This window comes from Cupressus sempervirens, chromosome 3 (genome assembly GCF_028749045.1).
Source record: "Cupressus sempervirens isolate cs-2001-9-10 chromosome 3, ASM2874904v1, whole genome shotgun sequence".
Lineage (NCBI taxonomy): Eukaryota > Viridiplantae > Streptophyta > Pinopsida > Cupressales > Cupressaceae > Cupressus > Cupressus sempervirens.
The window spans coordinates 153,513,649-153,540,057 of record NC_143120.1 but is presented as its reverse complement, the minus strand read 5'-3'; the positions used below and the strand labels follow the sequence as shown (position 1 = coordinate 153,540,057).

At 37.3% G+C, this 26,409-nt stretch overlaps 2 protein-coding genes across 4 annotated transcripts in view; both read right to left on the bottom strand.

The window, feature by feature from the left end:
* LOC149565216 (putative NAD kinase 1) overlaps positions 1-26,409 on the bottom strand; it is a 361,956-nt gene that overhangs the window by 34,210 nt on the left and 301,337 nt on the right. For all 3 annotated transcript variants that reach the window (XM_089818767.1, XM_089818768.1, XM_089818769.1), the window contains exons 8-9: positions 11,026-11,099; positions 10,530-10,608 (exon numbers count right to left, since the gene is read on the bottom strand). In XM_089818767.1, coding sequence (XP_089674893.1) covers positions 10,530-10,608; positions 11,026-11,099 — 153 coding nt within the window. The remainder of the gene's footprint in view (positions 1-10,529; positions 10,609-11,025; positions 11,100-26,409) is intronic.
* On the bottom strand, positions 14,798-15,801 carry LOC149565218 (uncharacterized). The gene is made up of 3 exons (XM_089823340.1): positions 15,407-15,801; positions 15,175-15,302; positions 14,798-14,816 (listed from the first exon to the last, which is right to left on the bottom strand). The coding sequence occupies exons 1-3, from the start codon at positions 15,635-15,637 to the stop codon at positions 14,798-14,800; spliced, it is 378 nt and encodes a 125-aa protein (XP_089679466.1). The 5' UTR covers positions 15,638-15,801.

Here is a 26,409-nt window from a genome sequence, read left to right as displayed (position 1 = left end):
CGATAGATCTGCTGATGTTGGAGACGGTGATCAGATCCCTGGGTATGTACAGAACGCTGCCCCTATACAGTGCAACTTGAGATTTATCAATTTATTTGCTAGAAACTCTTCCTTAATGGCTGACGGAGCTGGTCCAGACTGGGTCGGAATGAGCCTTAAATTCGTTCCCAAGTATTCAAAGAAAATCGATCAATCTTTGATGCAAATCGAACTATAACTTGCTCCCAGCCTTGGCCCGAAATTCACTTATTCATCCTTGCTGAAAATTTAATAACAACACCTGCGAATTGTAAAAACCCTAGGAATTCAGACCTGCGATTTTTTTTGTAATTCTCTAGACTCCAAACAAGTGACGAAAATGCCTTGGAAAGGGATGCCTGGACCAAGGGACTCCAGCACTCAAGTTGCCAATGGAAAAGTCTGCCCAAACAGTAAGTCTCGAACTAAAAATTGAGGCCTTGCCTGTCAGTTCGAAATCATGATAAAATGCTTCAGTCGCTGCTCGAACTAGCTTGTTTGGAGATATAATTGCTGATTGCAATCAAACCCTCTGACTTTGAGATGTAAATAAAAAAAACCACTTAACTAATGCCAAACAATATCCTCCCAGCTTCCTTTCGAATTTTCTCAAACATAAATTCAGATTCCCTTGCAATAAGAAGTTATGAGTAAAAATGTGCTTCCAGCTTCCTTCGATTTTCTCCAGTTCTGCGATGATTTGTGTAGACGGCAATTAATTCCACTCCAGCTAATCTTCCAATGATCAATGATCCTCAAAGTTGGCCTTAGGCCACAGATTCTGCCCCGATGAAATGACTGTAACGTCACCTCCAATCTGCAATAATTCAGGTGATATTCCACACCCTCAAAATTGCGTACCAATTGAGAGTTTTCGTTCTCAATGGCCAATTGTGTCTATTGCAAAAACCCTAGGCTCCACAATGCACATCAACAAACATCAATATCAACAATCAACAAATCTGGATGCTTAGAATGAAGCCGGGGGTGCCTATTTATTCTTTTTCCTCCACTTTCTCCAAAAGCTTCTAGAACATTATTTTATTTTATCTATTAAGTGACTTTATAAAATATTTTATAATTCAAGTCACTTTATTAAATTAATTAAATATAAAGTTACCTTTTAATATTTATTTATTTGATAACTTTATAAATAATTAACTTAATACCACTTATTTATTTAATTAAAATAATTAATTAGTCGTCCTCATAAAATATTCATTATTTTGGACAACCTAATTAATTAAATTAATTAAATCAAATAGCCTCCAAAAATGGGGACATGACAGTCCGCCCTTCCTGAAATTGCTTGTCCCCAAGCAATGGCTGAACATGAAACCAATCAATCCACCTGGATCCCAAATGTAGTCATATACTATACTGCTATCAAACAACACCGGCTCCTGTAATATCCTCTGCAATATAACCAAGAGGAATCCATAATCAAACTGACAATTACAGCTCAACCAAACGCCAAGATCACAACTGCCATGATCAGAAACCCACAAGACACAAACTCCATCGATGCATCCCACTGGCCTATATGGAACGTACAGTCCAACTTTGCAACAAAGGTGAACGCTCCCGAATGAAATTGTACTGAATATGGAGAACCCACACACTGAACAACTCCTACAATCAACACAACTCTGCAGATCACCGGCCACTGTCTCATAGCCATAATTCCCATGCATCGCTGATGGTGAAAAGACATAGCAAGAAATGGAACCCAAACCGAATTTGTCTGCCATCAACTTCTTAGCACAAGGATCGAATGCTAACTAATGCACATGCCCTGCAGTATAATGCTGATAAAAAGAACCAACCTCAGTCAACAGCTTACCATGAACAAGTGATACAACCCACTGTGATTGATCACCGGCTAAGTTAGGAGATGTCATAGCCAAAGGAGTAGAATCAATAACAACCACCGCTAAAGCATCACTCCCAAATTCCTGCTCTAAGTCATGTATTTTCAAGCTATCAACTGCAAAACCTATCGCCATGTCATGCCCATCACAACTCTCATCCCGAAGCGTCAAACTGTCCCATGACTGATGACAAGCACTAGGAACCAAAGTACATCTCTGTATCATCATCTCATCAACATAGTCATCAAAGGTAAATTGAAGAGCATACCTCACAGTGTACAGTCGATAGAATGCGCCAATCTCAGTCAGTGGCTCAGACTGCAATCCAAATGTAACTAACTGCAATCGATCACGGACCAAGTTAGAACTGACTACTACCTCCGAAGACATCGCCAAGGGAGTAGTATTACTAACAGGAACCATGCCAACTGCCGGCTCACCAATATCACACATGATCTTTGGTACAATATCTCTAGTCTCCGTGCCATCAGTTCTAGAGGCCACCACCATGTCAGGCATATTACAACAATCTGCTGCAGCACCCAACTCAACTGAACCTGACTCTAGTGGGAACGTGCCAATGTTAATATCAAGGACGGATGCATCCCCATCACCACTGTCAATCTCGATCATGGACATCCTCGAATCACCAGACACTACAGCTTGTGACTGTACAAGATCTGGTAAATACTGTTGTCGCTGTAACTCCATGGTCACCTTAGCCAAATGAAACTGAGACTCCTCGAAAGCCAACTGTGTACTTTTAAGAATCTTAGAAGTTACCTCTAGTTGCTGAGTAAGCTCACTCACCTCATCTTCCTTGACTAATAATGCTTCGTATGTTGTACTCCCCCACTCCATAAGATAATCTCTGTCGGCTACCAACTGCATATAATTCTGTTTCAGAATCCGAATAGCCTCCCATAAAGAGTGGATCTCTATCAAGGAAAGATAAGTGCCTCCCTGCTCATCACTAGTAGGAGAACCCCATCCATAAACTGCTAACAACTGACGAGCAGCGTCGAAATGCTGGCAAGTGATAGAAATGTATTGCTCACTAACTCTTAACCGACTAGACACATGATGGCACTGGCTAGACTGTCTCCTACAAACCTCCTTTGACGCACTGTCTAAAGGAGTATCCTCAAACTTACTGGTCCCTAGAGTATTACCATCCATATCTTGCGAATCAACTCCAAAGCTCATATCAACATATAGAGTATCAAAAACTGTAGCACTGCTATCCAACTCTTCTGTACCAGAAGAAACTGCCAAGGAAACTAAGTCTTCAAAACTGTCTACTGCATCCTCCTGGATGTCATCAATGCCAATATGATCCTGGGACTCATCTGTACACACTGCCAAATATGAAAGATCATCAACACATTCTAGCAAGAATGGTCGACTGGATATATGAACAAAGCCCAACACCGGTGTATAAAAACTAATACCAACATCGGATGAGCTGCTGGCACAAGAAAAGACAACACCGTGTAATCTGCTAATCAAATCCATGGTAGCACCCAAACAATCACTGCTACCATAAAGTGTTAAAGATCTCCAGTCAACTGAATCCCAAACGCCAATATAACAATCTCAAATCCATATCCGTAAACTAGAATCAGCTGGTAACTCAAGTAAACTCCTCACCTGAGTAATATGACCAATACCAACTAACTCCACATACCTGTCTGACATTGTCCCTGTATCCTGGATGTGAATGCAAGATGAACTCGTAACATTATCAGCGACCACATATGATCCGCCTACTGTAGAAAGCTGAGTGTCAGGCGTGCAAGATGAAACTAAGCTCAGCTCCATGCCATGCTCATTCCCATGTCTCTCCCAGTCTTGTAATGCCAATGGAGTATTTACCAAAGAAGCTTGAGTGTCCTCAAGCTCGCGAGAAAGCCTGTCGACTTCCTCCTCCTTCCTCCTCAAGGCATCCGAATAATCTCTGACAAGGCTAAAAAGATGGTCACGATCTGATAGAAGATGTAAATAATTCAACTTCGTCGTTCCCATTCCTTCCCTAATCGCCTGTAAGTCAACACAAGAGGACTTTGCCTGAACTCCCTTATGTCTACTCTGTAACTAAATCATTCGGATGTGATCCTCTATCATATCTCGCATCCTGTCATGATGAGATAATGAAGTCAAAATACTATCTTTGCTCACCTTCAACTGGCTGGACAAATCATGTGAAGTACTACCAGCCTCTACCTCATGTGACGAAGCATCTAACTGTGCCTGGTACTCTCTCTCAGCAAAGTCATGAATGCTCAATGTCTGCTCATCCCTGCCAGGTATCTCACCATCATGCTTTGACTGAGAAGAGACTTTCACCATCTTGCTAACACCACTATCATCTTCTGAATTTTCACGTGTGTTTCCATTAACATGTATTTCTAATAACTTTGGTACATCCTGATCTTCAACGAAATTATGAAAGGAATTGCTAGATGTCTGACCATTAAGTATTATTCCCTTCCCTTTATAAACATCAGAAGGGACCACTTTTGGTGTAACATCTATATGCTCCCCAAGACATGATCCAGACTCAGGATTCTTCACTATCTCCCCATCTCCTGCTTTCTGCAGAAAATGATAAGGTAACTGGATACTTTCTCCAATATCTAGTGTCTTCACTGTATACCATCCATCCAAGGCTTTAGCAGTTATTACTGCTGGTCGGCAAACAAAGCACTCTGGTATGTGCTTATTAGCCTTTATTATTACACGATCATCCACTAAAAAGGCATCCTTATAATCATCGTCTGAACCCACTATGCTGTAGTCACTGCCTATTGGAACCAAACCATCCTGAGTACCTGAGACATCACCCTTTGGTAGCCTATATGCAACTGTCTCAAGTTGACAGTTACTATCCATCAGCGTGATATCCTTCACCACTTCTTCCTGTGGCTGAACTAAAACCTCTGACTGGTTGCACACTTGTTTCTCGAACTCCTCATTAAGGTTCCTAGTAACATCTCTCACTGTATCAGTCAATGCTTTGCAAGAAGATTTTCCAAATAGAAAACCAGTCGACTTATCTACCTTAACTGGGTCGGGCAGCCTGTCATTTATACGGTGGTGCTTAACCAACAGTTCAGACATGTTATGCCTTATTTTCCTAAGTTCATCTCGAACGTCTGAATAGCCATCCTTTCTACTATTCCGACTCTGGATACTGTGTCTATCATTTGTCCAAGATTGTGTTCGCTGAGACTTTGTACTATACTTGTCCATTCTGGATAAAGTAGAGTGCTGATCACTCATGTAAGTCGGTTCTCACCCCACAGGATGGCAAGAAAACCGCTCTGATACCACTGTAATATCCCGTACTTATACGGATATCAAATGACTCACATATGCACCCAGATTTACAAGCACTTTGATAAAAATACCAATATATAAATTTGAAACTCTTTATTCAGGAAAACTTTGCAATTACAAAATGTCACATGCTATTCAACATTGACTATATATTACCACCAAAACAACCAAGTTCTTACTAGCTGGTAAACTAAACAAATGGCAATTTCTGGAAGATGTATAATTTTTATAGAAATGTTTGAAACACAAAACTTTAAGGAACCTGATAGGAAGTCGTTGACACTTATTTAAAATCTTCAAGCAAATATATCAAATGATAGAGGAACCTGGTTTGCCATATACTGCTAGTTTTTGCTGAAGTTGATGACACATTTTAGATTATTGTCATGCCCTGTAATGGCGACTATTCCCTGCTAACGATCCTGCTGATGAACTTGGACAGAATTTCGAAACAAGCATGAATAGTCAAACTTAATAATGACCTGCACTTGCCGATAGATTTGCTGATGCTGGAGACGGTGATCAGATCCCTGGGTATGTACAGAACGCTGCTCCTATACAGTGCAACTTGAGATTTATCAATTTATTTGCCCGAAACTCTTCCTTAATGGCTGACGGAGCTGGTCCAGACTGGGTCTAAATGAGCCTTAAATTCGTTCCCAACTATTCAAAGAAAATCGATCAATCTTTGATGCAAATCGAACTATAACTTGCTGCCAGCCTTGGCCCGAAATTCACTTATTAATCCTTGCTGAAAATTTAATAACAACACCTGCGAATTGTAAAAACCCTAGGAATTCAGACTTGCGATTTTTTTTGTAATTCTCTAGACTCCAAACAAGTGAAGAAAATGCCCTGGAAAGGGACGCCTGGACCAAGGGACTGCAGCACTCAAGTTGCCAATGGAAAAGTCTGCCCAAACAGTAAGTCTTGAACTAAAAATTGAGGCCCTGCCTGTCAGTTCGAAATCCTGATAAAATGCTTCAGTCGCTGCTCGAACTAGCTTGTTTGGAGATATAATTGCTGATTGCAATCAAACCCTTTGACTTTGAGATATAAATAAAAAAAACCACTTAACTGATGCCAAACAATATCCTCCCAGCTTCCTTTCGAATTTTCTCAAACATAAATTCAGATTCCCTTGCAATAAGAAGTTATGAGTAAAAATGTGCTTCCAGCTTCCTTCGAATTTCTCTAGTTCTGCGATGATTTGTGTAGACGGCAATTAATTCCACTCCAGCTAATCTTCCAATGATCAATGATCCTCAAAATTGGCCTTAGGCCATAGATTTTGCCCCGATGAAATGACTGTAATGTCACCTCCAATCTGCAATAATTCAGGTGATATTCCACACCCTCAAAATTGCGTACCAATTGAGAGTTTTTGTTCTCAATGGCCAGTTGTGTCTATTGTAGAAACCCTAGGCTCCACAATGCACATCAACAAACATCAATATCAACAATCAACAAATCTGGATGCTTAGAATGAAGCCCGGGGTGCCTATTTATTCTTTTTCCCCCACTTTCTCCAGAAGCTTCTAGAACATTATTTTATTTTATCTATTAAGTGACTTTATAAAATATTTTATAATTCAAGTTACTTTATTAAATTAATTAAATATAAAGTTACCTTTTAATATTTATTTATTTGATAACTTTATAAATAATTAACTTAATACCACTTATTTATTTAATTAAAATAATTAATTAGTCATCCTCATAAAATATTCATTATTTTGGACAACCTAATTAATTAAATTAATTAAATCAAATAGCCTCCAAAAATGGGGACATGACAGTCTACTATGAAGCAGAAGATTTTGAGGGCATTTCATGATTCACCATTGGTAGGACATCCCGGATTCTTTAAGACATATCGGCAAGTGAGAGAGCGCTTTACTTGGAAAGGACTCAAATTAGAGGTGCTTCAGTTTGTTAGGGAGTGCCCAGTGTGTCAACAGAACAAACAGGAACATTCCTTTCCGGGTGGTTTACTACAGCCCCTACCCATACCAGAGAAGAAGTGGGATAGCATTTCCATGGATTTCATCACAGGCCTTCCCAAGGCATAGGGTCGGGATTGTTGTGGTACACAGATTGACGAAATTTGCACATTTCTTTGCAATTTCGTCTACGTATTCAGTAGCACAAATAGCATAACTATTTTTTCGAGAGGTATTCAGACTACATGGGATACCATGGAGTATAGTCAGTGACAGAGACAGCAGATTTATGAGCCACTTTTGGTAGGAGTTGTTCAGGTTATGTGGAACAAAGCTCACTTTGAGTACCAGTTACCACCCCCAAACCGATGGGCAGATAGAGATAGTGAACAAGTGGGTTGAGCGATATCTCCGAAACTACATTGCAGGGCAGCAGAGGGGTTGGGTGAAGTGGCTACATCTAGGGGAGTACTGCTATAATACCTCTTTCCATATGTCTATTCAAATGTCCCCTTTCATGGCACTGTACGAGCATGATGCTCCTAATTTCTTGGATTTTTAATTTGGGGACAGTAGGGTGCCTAAGGCCAAGGATATTTTGCAAGAGTGTCAGGACATTATGCGATCCTTGAAGGAAAATTTGCAAAAGGCACAAAATCAGCAGAAGCAATATGCTGATCAGCACAGGGTTGAGAGGTCTTTTGAGGTGGGAGACATGGTATACCTCATCTTACAGTCGTATAGATAGTCCTCTCTCAAGAGGAGTGGAGCAGAGAAATTGAAACCACACTACTATGGACCATTCAAAGTAATCAAGAGAGTGGGCGAGGTAGCTTATGAGTTGGAGCTACCTGCAGACAATAAAGTGCATAACGTGTTCCATGTGTCACACCTTAAGAAGGCATTGGGGCATAATGTGGTGCCTTTAGTAGTATTGTCACCTCTCGATGATTAGGGAAAGCTTATCTTGATTCTCGAGGCTATACTTGACACTAGGGAGAGGGTGCTTCGCAGGAGGACTATCAGGGAGTACCTAGTGAAGTGGAGGAACCTACCAGTTGAGGATGCAACATGGGAGGCAGAGCAGATTCTTCAGTATCCTGAGTTGAGATTGCTTGGGGACAAGCAATTTCAAGAGGGGTGGACTATAATGTCCCCCAGTTAGCTAGCCTGGATATATGTTGTCGTTAGCCTGTTCTTTCCATGGTCCTGAGGGCTAACCAGGACTTCAAAAGGGATCCTGAGGTTATTTGGCCTAGTCAAATCTAATTACAAGCCAAATGGAGTTCGTTTGTTGGGTTTTGGGGAGGACTTACTATTTTTAGTAAGCCAATAGGAGATGCAGTGCCTTCATTTTTCGGTGGCAGGATGAGATGCATTTTGTCAAGCTCTTTCCGATGAGCTATTATATGTGGGGATTCCGAGTTTATTTGGTATATTATTTTAATGTTTCAAGTTATAACGATAAAGTGACTATTAAAATTAAATATTATAATGTTTCATAAAGTCACTTTATAAAAAATCAAGTCCCCCCTTTTAAAATACATACATGGGCATTCGTAAAAGGGAAAAGGTAACATTAAAACTCATGTATTATCCCACATTGGCAAGAGGGAAGCATAGAACTAGCGAGGAAGGGTTAAAAGAAAGAGGATAGCTCTCATTTGGGCATGCTGAATATTATTTGTAATTGGAAGTAATTGTGGAGATTATTTCTTCGGGCCTGGAGGACACAAACCCTCTACGCTTTCAATCTTGATGCCTTTGAAAGATATGGTCTTGAGATTCAACATTGTAACAACAAGTTCTTGTAGCACGGTATTGAAGCAGTTCGAATCACTGTAGCGCGATATAGTAGCAGTGAGTTACTGTAGCAGTCCAGATCACTGTAGCTGCGAGTTACTGTAGCAATTTCAGAACTATTAACATTGCTGTAGCCGCAATGGGTATGGACCATCATTGAACTCTATAGTTGATATAATGTGTTGAGTTTAATGAGAAGATATTTTTGTTATGGTAGTTGTAATTTTCTGATAATCTGAAACAAGAAATAAATGAATGGTCATTGTTATTAGTTGCATATGGTTCTATGTTGCCTCCTATTTGCATCTCATATGAAACACAAACAATCTTGAGAAACCATTAATCAACATCAAGCTGAAAACTATAAGAAATTTAGTTGCAAACCAATTGTTTGACAAAATTACAAGAAGAAATAGACATTAAAATAACAGAACAAGGCAGACTATTACAATAATATTATTATGTTGCAAAATAACCCAAAATCTCAACAACCAGCTCCAACGAATTTGAAAAGAAGATCCCATGACTTCACTATCACCCATCATCTTCAGAATCAAAAGCCATTTTTGGTGTCAAATGTCATTCTCATGAGGGCTCTGATGGTCCAGCATGTTCTCAACTGTAGATCCTTCCCAATCTAACCACTAAATTTTGGATCAGAAAATATCTCCATGTATGGTTGAAGTCTATGACAGGGATTATGATGGGTGAAAAATACCTTTTTTGAATAAGGTCTCATTCATATTCTATCTTTGACCTTTTATTTTCTTCCATTTCTCCTCTACCTATGTTTCCTTACCTCTTCTCTCTTAAGTTTTCTTTTCTTTTATCCCACAGATGCTAGGTAGCATGTGTCTTTCTTATTACCTCCTAAAACTAGGAGTTGCATTTTCAAATTAGGCCACTTAGGGTTTGAGTGTTATTGTAATAGAAGTTTACTCCCTCGGAGTGGAAATGTACCAGGTGGTTTCCCCCTTTAAGTGGTAAATATAATTAAACTACTTCCCATCGATCATGATGGTTCTCTATATAGATGGTTCCACAAGCAAGGACTCTCGTGTACAATTTTAGAGAACCTAATATTTTCATAAGGGAATTGTTGATTGTCTATGTCATGGTCAAATCTATTCTTCTGAAAGGATGCAGAAACTTTTCTTTATAGGCAAAGTGTTGAATGATTGCCTACCTAAACGTTATTGAACAAGATGTTTAATGTGACCCTTATAATTATTTGTAACTTATTTGTTTGGTAATGTAATGTAAGATGTAAACACAAAGATCTCATCCAATAAAAATCAATGTATAAATAGCAAATCTCAGAAACAAACCTGGAAATTGCTGAAGCAACGCATTTCTGTTTTCTCAAAGATATATTAATAGAAAATCTAAGTCTCAAATAATAATCCCCGACATCAAAAGACAACATTCAACATAAAATAGGGATGCAAGTGCAAATTGTCTTGGATACATGGAAAATACAATTTCAGAAATAATGTCCACTATTTCTGTAATAGAATAAATTATACTAATAAGGAAATCACATTAATTAGGATACGGAAGGGTGTCATGAACCCAAGTGACCCCAAGGAAAATGATATAACTGGTGGAACTGGCCCTTTGAAAAGTGATGATGCCTGCACATGTTGCATAAAAGAAGAAAGATATCACCACCTTAATACGGGAAGCATCATTGATAATAGTTGCTTCTATGTTTCAAAGCTGTGAGTTACATGCATTTCTTGGTATAGATCTCATTTTCTTACTGCAACCAAAAATCATAATGGTCCCACATATATAGTATTGTGGGTAAAAGTAAGATTGCATCACATGCAAGAGCAAAGGAAAAAAAAGAGTTGATACAACATTAGTCTTGTTTGTACATTCAGAATTCACTAACATGATGTTGATCCAAAATGACTGTCAAGACTCGAATATTATAATTGAATATTGCAAATCAGTTAGCCACTTGGAGAAAAGGAAAGAACATGAGAAATTTAAGATGCCGAATGCTACTTCAATTTTTTCAATATAAAGTTTATTGTAAAGCATACCCATAAAACCGTTCCATCTCCGCCAAGTGTTATGACAAGGTCAACCTTTGTATGTAGGAGCAAAATTTCCTCATCTGTGTAATCACATTAATTAATGAGAACTTTTGTACTCATAAAATGCATATACATTTAATTAATAATTACACACACACAGAAGACAGAACTCAAGAATTCTAGACAACATCGAGTAATCTGAGATAATGTAGCAACTTAAACACGTATCTATTATCTCACATTACTCATTATATCATAAAATAAATTTCTCACAATTGTATCCATCATAAAATGATATAACGATATTCATCCTAAGGTTGAATGTGTATCCCCTTTCCTGGGATAAAATTTAATAATAATAGAGTTAAAAATATAAGATTAAAAAAATAAAATAAAAATATAATTGTAATTATAATAATTAAATGTACATAATTATAATTATAATTAAATTATAAATATATGTAAATAAATAATTATAAATTACAATATAGTATCATTTAATGAATTACATTTAGTTGGGCACCCTGATAACTCGGTGGAGCATCATAGCAAGACTCATACATACTGAAGAGACGTGAAATCTATGGTTGTTTGAAAATATCACGACATGTTTGCAGATCGATGATTGGCCAAACAACTAATGTCAGGTGACATGCCTGAGGCAGATGCAACCATATTATGTTTGAATCAGTCGAGAAGATTAATGCAGGAAATTAACAAAATTCTTGTGAATGGGCAATGATGATTTAGTCACCATTGACAGGTTAAAGGGAGAATAGCCGATGGACATTTATGGCAGAAGAATACAATCAGCATGCCTAACACCACCTAATATAAGAAGATGATTGCAATAAGCCATTCACAAAATTGATCTCATGATGACAATCAGATGAGTCTACAAATACTTTGGATGGAATATTGCTGCATACCACATAGAACTAAACAATGACTAAATAATAATCTATTAAGACAAAGTGATATCAAATAATATATTAATATTTGAAGAAAACAACTTGAATAATGAATTAGTGGTGACTAACAGTAAATGAAATGTACCTTGTCTGCAGAAACCGAGTCTAAGAGAAGGCAGATATAAACAACAGCAATCATGTGGAGTAATTTGATCATTAAAAAAGCAATGATAATATGTTGTATCAATTCAAGTTGATTATCTATGGCTGCCATTAAAAATGAAGGAAATAGTTATGTTAAGACAGCACGTGATATGGTATAAGATTAATTCTTAAAAGCAATTACCATAAGATGAAGAGGTGTGACTTGTTTATAATAAAGTGAGATATCATCTAAGAGACATAACATTTTGAAAAGATATCTATCCATTAAGTCCCCCTCCTTGATGAGTGAACAAAAAGGGGAACATTAAAGTACATAAAGCAGGGGAGAGGATTTCAATATATATAAGGAAATCATAAATCGGAATCAAATATCTGAGGAGTCTCTTGGAGGATACAAAGTAGATATCACAGGCATATGTGAGCAGATTTAGAAATAGGTGTAACATACTATTTTTCCTAGCCTTAACTAACAACTATTAAATTATTGAACATAGTTACTTTTCATATTCACAAGCATGAGAAGACAGTTATAACAGGTAATTTACATATTCATGTGAAAAGAGGTTAATAGATATAACAGATTAACCAAATTGTAGATAGTTGCTTTTACCAGCAGAATGAAGGAAAGTAATTAAAATACTTAACTGAATTGGGAATACTGGAAAAGAATATTACATCAGCAACTAACCATAACATATTCAACTGAATTTGAAGAACGTAAAAGTAAAATATTCAGTAAATAAGGAAGGAATGAATGCAGATCCATTCTATGTTGAGCAAGTCTTGACATCGGGTGGAGAGGAGAAGCATTGTTAGAGGCTTAACCTCCCAATCGCTGACCCTAAGTATCCCCACACAATCTCAACTGAGAGAGGCCTTCCCTGCACAGGACAAGGCAAGGGAACACCCCTGTCCTGCCACTAAGCATCCTAGTGTTAGAGTGTTAACTTCACAGCTGGCTAGGCTGTGAACTTCTTTCATCAACTCATCCATCCGACTGCAAGCTATCATGTCCTCTAGTGATCATAGAAGCATCATATGCCACCTACCCTAGCTAGGGATTTACATGGACACTATGTGCCCTATCACCCACTAGTCGATATGACAACAAGACCATACCCCTTGCTCACCATGAGCTGACTTGGTTTAGATCTAGTTATTGAGTACTTTTTAATGTTCATCCGGTTCTGATTTAACTACCTTTCTTGCAGGAATATTCCATGGTTACCAGTCTACACCTCTCATCTTGACCATACTTGGTCATCCTAGATGATCTTGGGTGCGACTGTCCTTTATTCCTAGTTCCAATTGTATCTACAATCATGGCAATCTTCTACCCAACAAGTGGGCTTGCATGGAAGCAAAATAATATGAAAATTATTTTGGGTAACTACATCTTGTCCTTGAGAAAAGCTTCCCTTGTCTGAGAGGTATATGACACTATGCCCCTATAAGAGGGGAAGCATCACACATGACATTATTAAATTCTAGGCAGAGTGATCAAGAGATTATAACTGAAAGACTCCTAGCTGTGCTTGCTGAAAACATGCATTAAATGTCATGAGCCCAAACTTATGTATAAACCAAAGTAACGTGAATCGAAATCGTATTGGAATCGGCACGGCCGAATCGAATTGTGAATCGGGGGTGAATCGCCAATGAATTGGCGATGAATCGGCAAATTTGAAAAAACCCTTTAAATGTAAAGATTTTAGCAATTTAAGACTTATTTCATGCACCCTTTATTGAATATAACTTAAAAACACTATACCATCATCAAATAGAATCTAACATACATAAACATGAAACATAAAATCCACCACATACGTAACTATGTTATCATTATGTACTAAAATGTAAATTGTATGCTAGCTGAAGTAAATAAAAATCAAATGATCATAATAATTCAAATCATAGAATCAGTAAGATGAAATCATGAAGATCTATAAGACATCAAATCATAAATGTATGTATAAATCTAAGATGAAGATCCATGAAAGTTTGAAACATATGTCTATCAGTGATTTAGTATCACTATCAATATCTATATAGTGTAAACAAAATATAAAAACAAGGCTCCAGCTCAAGCCTCATCATCCTCATCATCATCCTCTAGCTCTGCTGCAGCCTCAACCTCAGCCTCTGAGTATCCAGTTTGCCTATGAGAAAGGCGTGTAAGGTAGGTCCTAGAGGACCGCCGAGCCATGTCCCCTGCATGGGCAATGGGCTCACGAATAACGTCGCTAGGGCTTGCGTCTGTGCGTGCGCGTGTGCGTCTACCAATGCCTGAACGTGCTCTAGCTGCCTCCTCTGCCCTGGCCACAGCCTCAGCCTCTACATCCACCTGGTCAACCCACGCGCGGTCTTCCTCAGTGAAGATTGGGTCCACGGTCTCTGTGATCCACTCTGATTCTAGATCAATCTCCTCCAGAATGATCGGAGAGGAGTCAGCGCCCAAAATCCGTCTGATCCTAAGACGAAGGTTGTAATGAACAAAGACAAGATCATTCAACCTCTGTACTATCAACCTGTTTCTCCTCTTCGAGTGGATGTGCTCGAACATGGACCAATTGCGCTCACATCCAGAAGCGTTGCTCGGCTGACTCAGAATGCGGATGGCAACTTTTTGAAGGTTTGGGGTTGTGGCCCCAAACATTTGCCACCATCTATCTGAAATAAGGAAAAAACCAAAACAATTAGTCTCATTTACGAATGACAACTCTAAAATTAGTGCATTATATAATCAACTTTAAGTTTAGAATCTAGATTCATGAACATTGAATATATTATTTAATTTTTATCTGGCTGTAGTGTTGTCTGAGCATTTATGGCCATCCTGCCAGAGAAAACTGGCCCCTCCTTATTGTTGAACTGGTCTAGCTCAACAATCATAGCAGCGCTATTTTCATCGCTACTCAATCTTTGAATCATTGTGTATAAGCCAGTGAGAACCTCCGCATCTGCCTTGAACTCAGGACGGAAACGAAATGCCGGATTCAGATAGTAAGCTGCTGTCTGGATGGGTCGATGGAGCGGATTCTGCCATCTCCTATCGATGATGTCCCAAATAGGGCCATACCTCTTCTGCACTCCTGCATATTGGGCTCTGATGGCCTCCTTGTCCCTATCCATGCCCTCATAAATGTAGCCCATAGAGGGCTTCTCCCCATCAGCAGTTCGTAGCAAAGCTACAAGGGGCTCAATGACCTACATATAAAGTAAAACAAAATATTTGAGTCAAAACTTAAATATAAAATAATATAACTTAAAGTAAAAGCAAAATACTAAATGTTAAATTGCAATAAATTTACCTTAAGGATTTCTCTAGCGGGTTTCCAAAAACCATCCTCATCAAATATGCAATCCGCCACATCTAACTCTACAGTGGTCGTAGCATAGGAAGAGCAAATCCACTCCTGCCCAACAAAAATGCTCCTCAATCCATCCCTTGATGTCAACAAGGACTGCAAGGTGATGAAATTCGAGGCAAACCTCGTGATACCTGGGCGAGCTAACTCCTTTCCTTTTGTGTACTTCCTCATTGTGCTAAGGACAAATGCATGATTATAAATGAATTTGCATATGTTTTTTGCCCTTTCCACACATGACTTGACAAACTCAAGTTTGCCAATTTCCTCTCACATGATGTCAATGCAGTGTGCTGCACAAGGGGACCAAAATATGGTGGGGTGCCTCTCCATCAAAAGTTTACCTACAACAATTTTAAGTCAATTAGAAACTCAAATTTCAAAATTCAAATAAATTTATTTTCAAAACTTGAAAAGTTAAAAGTTTACCTACTGCAACATAATTTGCTGCATTATCCGTCACCACTTGGATCACATTTTGTTCCCCCACCTTTGCTATAACTTCCTCAATAGCCTCACATAAATATGTGGCATTTTTCACATGTGCGGAAGCATCAATGGATTTTATGAACATGGTATATCCTACAAGTAACAAAACAACAAATTATAATATTAAATGGATCATTGACGAATTAGCATTCAACAAATCAAAATTTACAATTATGTATGTAGGAAAGTAGAATGATCAATCACTTCCATAGGATACAAGAAAATTGAGGAGTGTTCTATTCCTCCTATCGGTCCAACCATCAGTCATGATGGTGCAACCCTTTGCAATCCATTTCTTTCGGTTCTCCTCGAGGTCAACCCTCATGTCCTCTACCATCTCATCCAAGAGGTATCCGCTCAACTCAGCCTCAGTTGAGGCTTTAAACCTCGAACCACAAATAGCAACCGCATCTATCATATTCTGCCAATAAGGAGCCCTGTCACAAATAAAAGTTTAGATGTCAAAGACTCAAATTATAAAACAAGTAGATATAATTAAAGTTTTACTTTTACTTTTAATTTTAACTTTAAAGAAAACAAAGAAAAAAGAATCAATTACCTGGCTGCAATAAATGGAATGTTGCAAAAGTACCAAAATTTGCATATCTCCTTTGTAGCAGCATCGTGAATCTCCTTGTTCAAACCCATGCCCTTGAGCGTGGGTTGGGAACCAGGAGTAGTGCGGGGCACAAAGTAACTATCCATTCTATTTTTCCGCACTCTAGGCTGCAATAGGTTGGTGTGGGACTCTGTCTCAGTATGTGACCGACTAACACTAGCACTAGCACTAGCACTAGCACGAGCAGAAGAACTAGGATAAAAAGGAGGCCTAGAAGAACCCTCTCCAACACAACCTACGGATGTGGAAGCTGATGCAGATGTGGATGCGGCTGCGGATGCGGGAACATGGGAGCCAATACCCCTTAACCCTTCAACTTGCATTTTCCTATTTGCTTTGTCTTTTTCAATTTTTTCTAATGCCATTAAGCAAGTGTGTTTTGCCTCAGGAGTTTGGTGAGTGCAAACTGTAACATTGTGTCCAAGTATAGCAGCAATGTGGAATTTCAATCTATAAATACCCCCGGAAGTTATTTTTTCTTTACAAAACATGCATTTTGTTTGATATTTGGTTCTTCCAGGAAACTCTTCATTATATTTCCAACATTCATCTTTTTAACCCATTGGAATTTGCGAAAAATGAGAGCAAAGGCTGCTGCAATAATTTTTTTTTATGTAAAATATCAAAGTTTGAAGCTAATAAAAATTAGAAAACAACAAACCCTAGCTTGCAACTTAGTAAAAATAAAGAACATTCAAGATTTACACTAAAATTCTTGAAAACTATAGAAATTTAACAAAAAACGCATAATACACTAAAAATTTAACAAAAAATGCATAATACACTAACATGCAAGAAAAAAATAAGCACTTACCTCTTGCAAATGAGTTGAGAAGTGTTGATATTGGCTCCTTAATGCTCCCAAAGCAATTGATGGGCTCCCCAAATGGCCTGCTGATCTCTTTAGTGCTCTTCCTTCTTGCCGGTTGGAAACCTATGGCTTTTCTTTTCTCTTCTTCTCTCTCACTTTTCCTCTCTTCTACTCATGCTTAACAAATAGAAGGCCCTTTAGGGTTATAACAAAGAGAATAGGTCAAAAACGAAGTGAAAAAGACAAGTGATTTTTTTTAAAATTTCAACTTCCCTTTTAACATGCCACAGGCGATTCATACCTGATTTTGGCGATTTTTACATGAATCGCCTGAATCGGCGATTCATGGCCTAGAAATCGGCGATACCGATACACGATGCAAAAAAAATCGCACAGCATGAATCTGGTCGCGGGATCGCTGATTCAGGCGATTTTTGGGCGATTCTCGTTACTATGGTATAAACAATAGAATGTGTTTCAAATATATATATCCCCTTCTCACATTCTCTAAATACATGAGTCTGTATTTAATTAATTAACTTAACAAAATTATATAGTATATAGATTAACAACTATAAATCAGTGAATGATCAAACAAAAATTGATATGATTGACAATTTGACACTAAATAGTAGTATTGCTGAACATTAATATTTAATATTAATTTTCAAAATAAATATTGTCTAAACAATATTTTGTTGTCCACAATTGTTAAGATAAGATTATAACATGACTTAACATTAAAACATGGAATTATTTCATAATAATATTGATAATGTTGTTAGAAATAATAATAACAAAATAATGGAAAAGCATATGATCAAATATGAAAGGGCCCTACCAAACGATGCCGCTGAAAAGTTGCATCCATGCAAGCAAGTATAATGATATGGAGAGAACGACATAAATAGAGGCACGATAATTACTACCTCTACCTACAGAGGAGTCCACGTGTTAAGGTGCAAAAAATAGGATTGGGAACCATTCGAGAAATCAATGGAAAATAAGTACGAATGAGCCTACGCCACTTGGAGAAACCGCAAACCCTTACTTTGATCGTGTCAACTCAAACTGCTCCCGACCAACCCCATTGACCTTCCATGTGAAACACCTTGCCTTCGTCACAGGTACAAGGAAGGTGGGAAGGGACAATCACACCCTATGCAAAAGTAGAAAAAGGTAGATAAGACAATGACTAGTGTCCATGTCATCAGAAGGCAAGGTAAGTAGAAATAAGGTAATTTAATTCACTAGAGTAATACTATTTTAGTTTAGTTTATATGAATTATGATAGAAGCACTCTTAAAGATCAAAATTAGGACTTTAGTAGCATAAAAGATAAATGAATATATATAAGAGGTGGATCATTCTAAATGTAGGGACTAGTACTAATATTAATATAATATAATTTTATTCAAAGGAAATGTAGTGGATTTGATAAACAAATTCCGTAGATCTTTAGGGATGACCTTTGAGGATGATGGCTAACTAATCGAGGGTCATTCTACGAGAACACAGGGGGTCCTCCTAAAGGGTTATGAAGCTTGACTTGAATAGTAGATTCAAGGAAGATGGTAGAATAATCGAGGATCATTCTCTAAAACACAGAGGATCCTCCCATTGGGTTAGGAAGCCTAATTTGAAAGGAATCCTTGAGGATTATGTAGATATAAGGGAATTTATAAATATTAATCCTTATAAATTTAATAGCTTGGCTAGCAAAGTTTGTAGGTTAATCTAATTAAGAAGCAAGTAAGAAGAGGGGACATTATATGAAAACTCTATCATGAAATATTGGACAAGCTACAAAAATATCATTATGGGTTACGATATGATATTTACTGAAATACTTAATCAACATGCACATGAACAGTCCACTAACATCGCTGGTTGTGAACATTTGTGACCCTGTAATGATATTGCTACCAATCTGGCCTTAATAAGCTGGCCAATAATATGTAAGAACAAAATTGTATAAAATGGTAAAGCTAGGAAAGGTGTTACCAGTCACAACCTATGATGAATGAAATCTTAGACTCTCTTGTAATGATCGAGTCTTCCTACGAGCCTCTAGTATTATATTGACAATTGTTGCTAGTTCCACGCCAATGTATAGGGAGGTGGATGTAAAAAAATATAAAAATGGAGACAGTAACTTGCAGATTGCCGATAGGGTTTCTTGAAGAGAGGGAGTAGGAGAGAATAGAGTGTGTGGCATTGGGAAGAAAAATCATATACGCTTAAATGTTCGATATCTCTTGAAGGAGCTACAGTTCTTGGAAGTTTAGCAAGGTGGCAACATTTATAAAATGCATCCATTCAAAATAAAATATAAAAAAAGGTGGTGGCATTACATGTTTGAGCTTAAGTTGAAAAAAATAATAAAAAATGAAAGGTGGCGATAGACCCCATGATATTTTAAAATGCAACCCAAAGACATAATAAAGATAATAACATCATTCACCATGAATTATTTTAATAAAACTATAGTATTTGCATACGGTTGCATTGATTATATACATGTATGTATGTATGTATATAAATATTATATTATACACACACACACACACACACACATACATATATGCTATATTTGAATATGCGTAACATTACATATTTGTCTTTTATTTAAATATACGTATACATGCATATATGTGTATGTAACATGTGCAATCTTATGTAACTACTATGGTGTTATTAGAGTAATTCATGTCTGACGAGGGAAAAATTCCAATACATCCAGATACTTGATTCAAAGGTAACAACTGATTTATTTCATTTATTATTTAGAAGTATATTAGGTTTCAACCTAGTTAGCTCATGGAGGACACCTAGTATACTCTTGTTTCCTAGCCCGTGTTTCCTTGACCAAGGTGGCTCAGGTTCATACCCAATGGCGTAGTGACAGTAGCTTAGGCACCTCGTATCCTATTACCTCTTTGGCAATGCTCCTCCCCCCTCGTCGCGTTCTAGAAAAAGAGTTGACAAGCTGAAAGCATTCGTCTTTCAAAAGAGATCTAGTCATCATTATTTTTAACTAACTCGATTAACCATCAAGAAATATCATAATGACTAACCACATCTTCTTTTTCACAAGACATATAACAAATAACAAACATTCCCATTCATGTGAAAAAGAAAGGTAAATGTAGCAACTAATCTACTCATCCATTTCCAATTATCCTAAATATCAACAATTATTTTAAAAGAAATGGGATGAAGCATAACCTCCCCCTTGTGTTTCATTGTCCTCAATGAACTTGCAAATTTTAAAATATTACAAGGATATTTGAAATAAAAGATGTAATTGATATATATAGTAGCATGAAATCACCATGTTTCAATTTAAATCACAATTTATTCATATCAACCATATTTCAAGTTCTTGCAAAAAGAGAAGGAAATTTATTGAACATTTCATCATAATCTTCCCAAGTAGCATTCTCTTAAGCATACTGGTCCCACTGGTCTTTTTACTGAGGGATATCTTGGTTTCACAAGCGAAGTTTACGCTCCTTGAGTATTTTGAGAGGTTCTATTTCCACCATCCCTGGATCTCGTACTTGCAAGAGGTTCCAATTAGTGACATGTTCATGGCTGGCTATATATTTCTCAAGAGAAGATACATAAAACACATTATGCATCTTGGCAAGGGCTGGAGGTAAGGCAATTCTGTAGGCCACAAGATTTATGACTTCCAACACTTCGAAAGGTCCGACATATCTTCAGACTAACCTGGCATTTCTACCAAACATAATGGTACTTTTTTGGGGTTATTCTTTTAGGAGAACCTTTTCTCCCACTAAAAATTCTTTGATAGTCCTTTTTGCATTTGCATAACTCTTTTATCGGTCATTTGCCTCCTTTAATATCTGAGGGATTTGAACTACTTGTTCTTCTATCTCTAAATGCATCTTAGGCCCAACGATAATTCGATCCTCAATCTTGTTCCAAATTCCAGGGGTTCTACACTTGCGTCCATACAAAGCTTCAAAACGTGTCATCTTAATAGCCAATTGGTATGAGTTGTTGTAAACAAATTCAACCAGGCGAAGATACATCTCCCATCTATAATGTTGATCCATGCAATATGCTCTCAAGAGATCTTCTAATACTTGGTTCACCCTTTCTATTTGGCCGTTGGTTTTTGGATGGTAGGTTGAACTGATCTTTAGTTTTTTTCCCAAGGCAGAGAACTAAGTTTGCCAAATCTAGATGTTGTCCTAGCATTTTTGTTTGATATAATCTTTTTCTAGAACTTATGGGTAATCTCTGACACCCCATCAGTTAAGTTCCCTAGAATAAAATGTGCTATCTTTATTAGTCAATCCACTGCCATGAGAATGGTGTTATATCCATTCTTGGTCATAGGTAACCCTTGGATAAAATCCATAGTGATTATTTTCCATTTTCTTTTGGAACTTCATTTGGTTGTAGCAGTCCAACTGGTTACTTGTGCTCAACCTTTACTCTCTAAAACTCGAGACAACTTGTTACATACTTAGTTGTTTCTTTTTTCATGCCCTTCCAAAAATATGATGGTTTCATGTTGACCAACATTTTAGTTACCCCAAGGTGCCTTCAGTAAGGAACAACATGGATTTCCCCCAAAATCATTTACTGATTTTCTGAGTTTTTAGGTATGTACATCCTTCCCTTATATCTTAAAACTCTATTTGTTTCCAGTTGATATCCTTTGTATTGAATGTCTCGAGGATCCCTCTGGAGTGCTCAACGTACTTCATTATAGAACCCATCTCTAGGTAGACACTGAAGTACTTGCTCCATAAGTCTGGTATTTATTGCTATTATAGCCAAAATATGTCTTCACTTGCTTAAGGTGTCAACTACTTGATTTCTTTACCCTTGATATAACTAATCTCTAGATCATAATTTACTACTCTAACCACCTCCTTTGGCGAGAGTTAAGGTTGGGTTGAGTAAATATGTACTTCAGTCCATGATGGTTAGATGAGTTCAAATGGCTTCCCAATCAGTAATGCTTCGATGTTTGTAGAGCATGAACGTTGGCTACTAATTCTAAGTCATGTAGTGCATAATTCTTCTCGTAGTTCTTTAACTTTCCTGGAATCATATGCAACGACCTGATCTTCTTGCATCAGATTGCAAACCAATCCTTCTCTTGATGTATCAGTAATAACCATGAAGGGGCCCTCAAGGTCTAGTGCCCCAAGTATCGACGTGGTAGTTAGCTTCTCTTTTAAATATTCAAAAGCTATTTGACAATTTTCGGACCAAATAAACTTCTTCCCCTTCCTTTGCAACGTGGTGATGGGATGTGCTATCTGAGAGAAGTCTTTAACAAATTTCTTCTAAAACCTAGGTAAACCCATGAAGCTTCTGACCTCTGACACACTCCTAGGTATTGGCCACTCTTTGATTGTCTAGATCTTGACAGGATCTATTGCAACTCTTTTTGCTTATATAATATGCCCTAGATACTAGATCTCCTTTTGATAAAAGAAGCACTTAGATAATTTCCCATACAACTTATGCTCATGCAATCTTTGTAAGACTATCTCAAGGTGCTTTTGGTGTTCCTCCTGATTCTTTGAGTAGATAAGAATATAATCAATGAAAACCAATACAAACTTGTCTAAACAATCTTGAAATATACTATTCATGAGATTCATAAAGGTGATAGGGGCGTTAGTCAACCCGAATGGAAGAACTGTGAACTCATAATGTCCATAACATGTTCTAAATGTAGTTTTATGAATGCCTCCCTCCTTAATCCAAAGTTGGTGGTAACCCGATCTAAGATTAATTTTAGAAAACACTGTTGCTCCTCACATTTGATCAAATAGATCATCAATTAAGGGAAGTCAATATTGTATTTTATGGCGACCTTGTAATGCATCCTATTGTCTATGCACAGCCTTATGGTTCTATCCTTTTTTCTTAACAAATAACACTAGGGTTTTCCAAGGAGAAACACTAGGTCAGAGGAACCTCTCATCTAATATTTCCTGCAGTTGTACTTGCAACTCCATTAGTTCGGTAGTGGTCATTCTATATGGTACTCTAGATATGGGTTCCACTCTACGTACCAAGTCTATGGTAAAATCGAATACCCTAGATGGGGGTAAGCCAGGTAATTCTTCTAGTAATACACCTTGATAGTTCCTAAGATAAGGGCATCTTTCTTCAAAGGATTCTTTCATTCTTTCTCGAATCTCAAAAACACTGTTGCTCCTCACATTTGATCAAATAGATCATCAATTAAGGGAAGTCAATATTTGTATTTTATGGCGACCTTGTAATGCATCCTATTGTCTATGCATAGCCTTATGGTTCTATCCTTTTTTCTTAACAAATAAGACTAGGGTTTTCCAAGGAGAAACACTAGGTCAGAGGAACCTCTCATCTAATATTTCCTGCAACTGTACTTGCAACTCCATTAGTTCGGTAGTGGTCATTCTATATGGTACTCTAGATATGGGTTCCACTCTACGTACCAAGTCTATGGTAAAATCGAATACCCTAGATGGGGGTAAGCCAGGTAATTCTTCCAATAATACACCCTGATAGTTCCTAAGATAAGGGCATCTTTCTTCAAAAGATTCTTTCATTCTTTCTCGAATCTCCCCATCTGATACGAGGTTTCATGTGGTTCCCTCAGGTCTTTTATTTTCACCATAAAGATTTCACACCCCTTTCTTCTACATGTCCTAAGTTGCATAGCTGATATCTGACGTGGTTTCACTTCATGCAATATTCCTTGAATGTTCACAGGATTTCCTCGATCATCTAGGCATTCTACCATCTTTGCAAGACAATCCACTTTCGCCTTATCCTTGCTAAGCCAATATATTCCCACAATAATATCGTCAGACCCTAGAGATGCTACATGCATGCTAACCTCAGTAGAGAAGTTTGGAAAGTCTAGCTGAGCCTCAAAGAAACATTGATCTACTCGAGCCTTTAAATGGTTTGCATATTCAACAATCCAAGGGATTTCCATAAATCTCGTTCTTTTTTGAAATCTCCTCAACAATTTTGGGGATATAAAACATTTTGTGGCTCGACTGTTGATTAATATAGAAATGGAGTTCCTATATATCTTACCTGGGGTTTCTATGGGGTCCAGTTGCTGTTTTGCTTGACAGTTATCTAATATGGTATGAATCCTCTGCTAGAAGACAGTTTGCTGGGGAGGTAAGGGAAGTCATGTTTGTTGGTTGTAGGTGCCCTTATTAGGACATTAGTTGGCATAATGGTCTCTGCCACAAGTTAAAAAACCTTTGTTTGGTCTCTTCCTCTTATTTCTCGTGTTGCCATTGTTACCACTAGAATTTCCTTTTGATTCTTTATTGTTATTCCCTTTGAAATCAGATTTGTTGGACTTAAATGTCTTAAAGTTCTTTTTATGAGTCCCTGATTCAGAATTAGGTGTGCTCCAATTGGTCTTCCTTTTATAATCTTAGATGGAATCATCCTTCTTTCCCTTTTATTCCTGATGGATGGCCCTTTCAAGAGTCTCCTCCATGGTTCACAGTACAAGCAAATCTACTGCTCCCCCAATCCTTTTATTTAATCCCATGACAAATTTACCGACCTTTATATTTCCTATCTTACAGATAGATAGGGACATATTTGAATAGTCGAGTGAATTTTTCCTAATACCCATACACTATCAAGTGCCCTTTCTTGAGCTTTTGAAAGTCTAATAACTTCTAGTCATAAAAGGTTTGTGGTAACCATCAGTTCTTAAAGATAGTGACAAACTTATCACGAGTGATGTTGGCAGTCTTAATATTCAATTTTGTTTTATTGTTTTCCCACCATGTAAGATAGTAGATTCCCCAAACAGCCTTGGAGCATTCAGAAAAATTTCTGATTTCAAAATATTGCTCCTTTTTAGTCAAACATGCCTCAGCAGCTTCACCGAATTCAGATCCAGACAATTTTGGGGGTTTGATCTTCTTTATATCAGCGGACAAATCATTGACTATTTCCTTTTTCTTTTTCTTTTTAGATGGTGTTAAAGGAGGTCCAGTTTCTTGCATGCTATGAGCAGATAATTCTGGTTAAGTTCTAGGATGAGGTGAGGAGTGTCTTCCCGCCCTTGCCCAAGTTGGGCTAAATCATTCATCCTTTTCTCCATATTCTCCATTATAGTTTGAGTGTCCCATAAAACTTTGAATGAATTCATTGAGAAAAAAATAGCAATCAGATTAGGTAAGTGCCTACAACGCAACAGTAATTCGTGAGCCTCTCATTGGGGAGGTCTTGGGTTTGAATCTACTCGATATTAACACATAATAATTAATCTCATAATAATAATAAATAATCTAGGCTTCTGCTGATTACCTATCAAAATAAAAATAGCAATTAGATTGCAAATCATCATGTGGGAATAAATCATCCATTATTTCTTATTGCATTTACATCCTTATCGAAGCAAAGAAGATTAAAGAATCAGATCTCCAATTGTTTTCATAATAAATTCATGAACATTCAATTGCGTGTTATGAGTCTTCGTGAAGAGACAACGATCAATAAAGGATTAGTCCACATAGATTCTATTGAACTAGGTGTATCACACCTTGAAATTTTCATTTACACAATTTCCTAAGAACTAGCATATTGGAAGAATATCAACAAAGGGACATTACAATTGATCAAGTTCTCTATTTTATGATTCATAACGATAAGAACAATGATATTGTATGTTTAAGAACTGAAGTACACACACATGTCCAATTCAGATAATCAAAATAAAATAACTGATTCATTACAATATTAACTATTAAAGAAGAAAAGAAAACACAAATTGGGAGTTCCAAAGAAAATTTAGTACAATCTTAAGTGGAGACATTACATTGAATTGTTCTTGTGTTTCTTTGGCCATAGCCACAAGGAAAATGAAAACATCAAGGTAACAAGACAAACTATTCACCCCATATGAACAAGATGGCAGTTCATGGTTAACCACTTAAGGAACAAAAAATAGTAATTGATAAAATACCAAACACCAGAAACATACATACAAAATAATCCTAG